Source organism: Nomascus leucogenys, chromosome 7b, assembly GCF_006542625.1.
Source record: "Nomascus leucogenys isolate Asia chromosome 7b, Asia_NLE_v1, whole genome shotgun sequence".
Classification (NCBI taxonomy): Eukaryota; Metazoa; Chordata; class Mammalia; order Primates; family Hylobatidae; genus Nomascus; species Nomascus leucogenys.
The window spans coordinates 85722632-85729552 of record NC_044387.1 but is presented as its reverse complement, the minus strand read 5'-3'; the positions used below and the strand labels follow the sequence as shown (position 1 = coordinate 85729552).

At 39.0% G+C, this 6921-nt stretch overlaps 1 protein-coding gene across 2 annotated transcripts in view; it reads right to left on the bottom strand.

The window, feature by feature from the left end:
* Positions 1–4133: 4133 nt before the first annotated feature.
* Positions 4134–6921, bottom strand: part of KLHL2 (kelch like family member 2) — a 115051-nt gene continuing 112263 nt past the window's right edge. For both annotated transcript variants that reach the window (XM_030816294.1, XM_030816295.1), the window contains one exon: positions 4134–5260. In XM_030816294.1, the coding sequence (XP_030672154.1) occupies positions 5232–5260 (29 nt within the window). In that variant the 3' untranslated portion in view covers positions 4134–5231. The remainder of the gene's footprint in view (positions 5261–6921) is intronic.

Here is a 6921-nt window from a genome sequence, read left to right as displayed (position 1 = left end):
TCGCTACATGGGTTGAGGACGCCCAGGTGTTGTTGCAATTGCCGTGCTGGACCATGAGTGCCCGGCGGCGGGGGCGGGGGGGGGCTTGACGCAGGTCTTTGCAGCTCTAAGCTCAGTTTACACCATCTCTCAATGTTAAAATATTGTGTACTGGGGTATAATAATAAAACTGTGTACAGATGTGATAATATACTAAAACTTTCGCTTAACGGAAAAGGTGCCTTTAAAGAAAAAACCGCACAGGGGCATTTGGGCTAGTGAAGGCCCTTTTTCCTCCTTCTTTATTAAGGTATAATTGACAAAAATTGTGTTTACGGCGCACACATGATGTTTTGATTATGTGTATATTGTGTCAAATATATACATCTTCTGAAAACAGAATACTATTGTTTCACTTCTCCATGCTTTTACTCAAACTGGCCCTTCTGCCTGGAATAATCAGCCATCTCCATGCCGCCCCATCAATTCAGGTACTATCTCCTTGAGGAAGTTCCCTCTTGAAAAGTGTCTTTTTTAGATTCAGTGTGTCCTGTACTCGTTCGTCTATCCCTCATGTTTGGCACACACATTCTTTGTAAAGTATCATGACAGAGGTCACGTCAAATGAAAAGAAATGGGATCTGTCCCTTGGTTGTCAGTCAGCCCTGTGTTTAGGATACCTTTACAGTGGTGTCTGAAACGGTCCCTATATACTTTATGAAATTAATCTGGAAAAAGGGGTGGGGGGAACGAAATTAAACCAAGCTTGCAGCACACTGAGGATTAATAATTAGGTCAGCTTGCTGTCTGACCCCTTCCTCATAATTGTTTGCCTATTGCTTCAGAATCATGTAGACTCTGTTACAAGGTTATAGTTTCCCCTAACTGCTCTATAGACAACAACTTGAACATTATGAAACGTTAAGTTTGTGCTTTGAGATAACCTTTCAGGTCCTTCATACTGATGAAACTACTGACTCAGCTGGTCTGAAGGACCACAAGGAGCTGACTAACCAAAGAATGCAGTTCCCACATCCTGATGATTTCATCCCCCTTATCCCAGCCAATCAAGGACCCTAATTTTCCAGCCCCTTGCCCTCCAGGATCCCCTTAAAAGCCCCAGCATAGAACTCCTCAGAAAGATGAATTTTAGGGTCTCCTCCCATCTCCTCTTGACATCACTAGACTCTTTCTCTGCTGCAAACCCTGCTGTCTCAGCGTATACTGTGCAGTGGGCATATGAATCTGTTGGTCCTGTAGTGGATGCCGTGGCACACCACCCAGATCCCCCTCTTCAAGACCTAAGCAGGCATTCCTCCAGCTGCTGAGTACTGCCAAAGAGAAGAACCTCTCCCCACGGGTATACCCCCTTTCTGGGCAACAGCTAGTCAAGTTAACTGGTTGAAACAGGGGCATAAAAGCCTTTAAGCCAATGTAGGGCTACTTTGCTTGGCCATCCCAGCTCCAGAGCTCCCCATCCTATTTGTTGTGTGATGACTGCACTGCCACCCAACTTTTCTCTCTGCCCAAACCTGCCATCCTCTATCAGGTAAGCATCAATAGCACACACTATCAGGCCACACTTAACTTGGCATTTTATTAGTAGTGGATAAGTTACTGCTCTGTCTTATCTGGTACTTCTGTAAAATAATAATACCTACACCTGGAAGAGTTATTTATGATGATTACATGAGATAACGTATGTAAAGCCCTTTGCACAGTCTCTGGCATACAAGATATGATCAGCAAATGTCAGCAATTATTTCTGATCTGGAATTCTACCACAGTATTACATTTTCTAAATCAGAGCAGGTGTAGGTGTATGGAGGGGTCAGATTATTTTAAACCTTGAAGGCTTAGAGCTGGAAAAAATGCTGATGCAGCAGCTCAACTCACTTATTTCTCTATAATGAAGATTAACAGGGGGCTCAGGGAACAATGGCTGTAATTTATTGAGGGCCCTCTGAATTTCAAGCATATTAACATGCATCATTTCTTTCAAACGCAACAATAACCTTGTGACACAGACACTACTATTGCCATTTTAAAAACAAAATAAGGGTTAGAGGTTAAGTAATGTGTTGAAAGTCACAGCTAGCAATTGATAGAGGGAGCTGCAAACCCAGAACCCTTTTGTTTTTATGCCCATGGGCTTTCCAATATACCACACGGCTTTTTTCCTTAAAGCCAGGATTAGAACCCCAGAATCTTGACTCAAAGTATAGTTCCATTCTCCAACGTAGCCTCCTCTCCAAAATGAGACACTGGCAGCCATGGAAGTCAGTAGAAGGCAATCTGCTTAAGACAAAACTGAAACAAGATGGTGTCAGCACACTGCTATGTAATATCACGTGACCCTTTTACACCTCATAAAATAAGTCTCATAACGTATCAGCAGTTAGGATTACAAATACCTAGGTTCTTATGCTATAAGGAACGATAAAGAGATAATAAATACCAGGAATCATATACCAGACTCCGTAAGAAACGGAGAGAACTGATACTCTTCTGACAGTAAATACACCAACCGCCTTAACCATAGTCATCACCGCTTTCAGCCAAGGAGGCATACATCCTAACAAAGCAGGCAGACAAGTTGCTTCACAACGCAGGTATGTGGATCCAGCCTTGAACTCTGCTCAAACCTGGGGCTGCTTCCTTGGCAGGATTTCTAAGACACCTCTCTGCCTTAACTTCTTATTTTTCATACAATAATGGAACAGGCTGAGAACACTTCCATATGCCTTTAAAAAAAATTTCAAACCGGAAAGACAAAGGTTGGCATAGGGGAAGGAGGTATGTTTAAAGTCTCTGAAATCATAGATATGAATCCAGCTACTGACAAACCTTGGCAATTATAGTATAGCTATTAAAGCTTCAAAGATTAAGAAAGTAAAGATAGAGGTATTTGACATGCTATGTAGTTAAGTCTTTGTTACTTTAATAGGCTGAGATATTTTAAGAAAAGCTTTTAAGATTTTTCAGATAAATCTTTAATTGATAGATTCATACAGTTTCATAGAACATTAGTGTTTGGAAGTGATCAGGAAAGACAAGAGACCTCATACATTTTTCTTGGTGCCTCTGTCAGAAACAGCCGACTACTCCAAGTTCATTAGACCTTCAACATGTTTGTTGACAATGATGTGCTATAAGGCCACACTAAGGCAGAAATTCATGTTTTCATCAACTGAGCATAGGCTTTTTCTGATTAAATTCTTTTATAATGGAAAGTTGAACTAAGTATTAAATGTGGTTCCATGTTTAAATTTGAATCGAAATGTTATCATAGCAATCTTTCCTCTTGATTATCAACTGGTCTTAGCAACAGCTCATGCCAACTTTTTTAATTCCTGAGGAATGGTCACAATATCCTATCACCTCCTCCTTCCCCTTCTTCCCTTCCTCTGCTGTGTCCAGCACCTCAGCTGCCTACCTGACTCCACTGTTCTATTTCCTCAATTCCTTTTGTTTTTTGAGACGGAGTCTCGCTCTGTTGCCCAGGCTGGAGTGCAGTGGCGCAATCTCAGCTGACTGCAAGCTCTGCCTCCCGGGTTCACGCCATTCTCCTGCCTCAGCCTCCCGAGTAGCTGGGACTACAGGCACCCACCACCACACCTGGCTAATTTTTTTGTATTTTTAGTAGAGACGAGGTTTCACTGTGTTAGCCAGGATGGTCTCGATCTCCTGACCTCGTGATCCACCCGCCTCGGCCTCCCAAAGTGCTGGGATTACAGGTGTGAGCCACCGTGCCCGGCCAATTCCTTTTATTTGGTATCAAAACCACAGTTTATTTCTCAGTTACTTTGGAGTAGGTATTTTTTTCTTTGCCTTTCTTTTTGGTCTAATGCTACTTGTTTTATCCTTATCTCATGCCCTACCCATATCAGGGACACAAAAATATAAAAAGTTTAAATTTTACCAATCCTTGACAGACCTCTCCTTGATAGTTGAGGTTACTTTTCTTTGGAAAGAGAACCATTTTTATTGACTTCAGTTATTCATTTAATAGTTTGTCTTGTAGAGGTCAGGTCACTTTGGCAATAAATTAAAAATGCAGATTTGTGAAGTGACAAAATACATACTTTATAAAAGAGCAAAAAAACTAACAGGAAACTAACACAAAACTAAATAGATAAAAATCAAGAACACTGTGAAACAAATAATATACAAACTTTTATTCAAAGATAATTCAAGAAAGACATGTTTTGGTCATTTTTAAAGTGAGATTAATTGAAGATCTCAGAAAAACTGTATCTGATCAACACACATGGCTACTCACAGAAAGTTCTCTCTTCTGTTAATAGCAGCTAAATGTATACACACAGAAAAAATTCGAAGACCATGCAAATTCAGTTGACTTCCATACATTCATTATATTCATCAAAAACCTGCAGTAATGTTCATGCCAAAGTGTTAAATTTAAGAAAAAAAAATTAAAAATACACACCAAAACATGACCAAGATTAAACTAAAGAAAATAATAAATAAGCATAATTTATATTGTATTTTAAAAAGTTTGGCATCACACATATTCAAGTGTGTTACACCAGGTCCATTCCTCGGAAGTGGCATTTAAAGTGTTAAGCATTGTTAAATATCAAAAAATACAACTCTGTTTTACAATGTAGTACTGGCATAATTCAAAGTACTGTGCCAATTATAAATAGTATAATCAAGTTTCAAACATCTTTTCAAACATATTTAAAGGAAAGCATATAGACACACATTTATATGCACATAATTTATTATATTCATGTAATCAAAGTCATTTTATAAAAGCAAACAGTTTATCCCTCAACTAGTTTGTATACTTACGTAGATTTTAATATCTGTTCAAAGATTTTCAGTTCCTGGTATACAGATTTTTAGAAGAAATAAAGATAAAATTTAATTTTACAAGAACACACATTACTTCATCCTCCTCCACAAAATAATCTGTAGTCATTCAAGGTTGATAAGAACTAGTCTTTATGAAAGCAACTGTTGTCTGAAGACTACAGATTAAGTCCTGCAGTCCAAGTTTCTTATGAAAATTCAGTCAGCTGCTGCTCATTGCAGAAAAAGCCTACACGGTGCTTCTACCAAAAATAATCTTCAGTATCCGAGGCCTATAAAGGCAGACGATCTTATCTTCTGCTGAGACTTAAAGTGCAGCTACAAGTGGAGAAGTGCTAGATTCTCAGTCACTTCACAAATACTTGTTGAAGGCTGTTTCTCATGTATAAATATGCTGAAAATGTCCTTCAGGCTCATAATGGTTTATCAATAACTGTGACCCCTGAGCAAAGAAATGAAGAGATAAAAAAGAAGTCACAGGCAGCATTCTGTATCTCTGAGAAAACACTCAATTCTTTATTATAATACGAAGGCAGGAGGAACCATACAAATCATGTATCAGAATCTCTTTCTTAAACTTTAGTAGTAGTATCATTTTAATCTAAATGACAGTGAAAACTCTGTTTAGTTATGGACTAGTTAAATATAAGACTAATCCAGAACTAGTCTTTTCCTCTTTGTAACAATTTGGAAAATATACTCAAAAGGGAACACAGAAACTTTTGAGCGTGATGGGTATGTTCATTATCTTGATTGTGGTGATGGTTTCATGGGTATATACTATGTCAAAAGTAATAAAATTATATACTTTAAAAATACAGTTGACCCTTGAACGACATGGGGGTCAGGGGTGCTGACCCTCCACGCAGTCAAAAACCCATGTATAATTTTTTACTCCCGCACAATTTAACTACTAATAGCTTACAGCTGACCAAATGCCTTACTGATACAGTCAATTAACACATATTTTACATGTTATGTCATACATGTTGTGTTATATATTGTATTCTTAAAGTAAGCTACAGAAAAGGAAATGTTATTTAAAAAGTCATAAGGAAGAGGAACTATATTTACTATTCATTAAGGGGAAGTGGATCATCATCAAGGTCTTCATCCTTGTCTCTTCACATTGAGCAGGCTGAGGAGGAGGAGAAAGAGGAGAGGTTGGTCTTGTTGTTTCAGGGGTGGCAGAGGCAGAAGAGGTGGAGGAGGTGGAAGGGAAGGCAGGGGAAACAGGAGAGGCAGACACACTTGGTGCAACTTTAAGGAAATACACTGTAATTCCTGTCTGACTTTTTTGTTTTTTTCATTTCTCTAAAAATGTTTCCACACAATACCAATCCTCCTTCCACCACTGTCTTCAGTTACAGTGCACATATCATAGAAGGGCCCATTTCATAAAATAAGTCATAAACAGTCTTGAATAACCAGAACCCTTTTGCCAGACTGTCTAATGTCAATTTGTTTCCTGACATTGCTTCTACGTCTTCTTCATTGTCTGGCAGTGGTTAAGAAGCACTCATCTCCGTCGAGTCATGTTCTGTTAATTTCTCTGGTTTGGTATCTATTAGCCCTTGAATTTCTCCAAGATCCGTACCTTGAAACCCTTCACCATCAACCTTTATAGCCACATCCATGATCTCTTTCATGATTTCTTTGACTGGCTCTGTCAAAACTCCTGTGAAGTCATACACAACATCTGAACACAGCTTTTTTCCAGCAGGAATTTATTGTTTTGGGTTTGATGACTTTCATAGCTTTTTCTATAACAATGATATATTCAATGGTGTAATCCATCCAGACTTTCATGTTTTCTCTGTTGAGATTCTCTTCCATAGCACTGGCAATTTTTTCCAAAGAGTGCCATGTATAATGAACCTTTAAGGTTCCTATGGTCACTGATCTAGAGGCTGAATTACACACATTGTGTTTAGGGCCAAGTAGACCACTTCTATGCCTTTGGTGTTGAACCCATGGGGTTCTGGGTGGCCAAGGGCACTGTCCAATATCAAAATAAAAGGCAGTCCCTTACTGGCAAGGTACTTCCTGAACCTGAAGCATAGATGGAACCAGTCCAGGAAAAGAGATCTTGTCTAGGCCTTC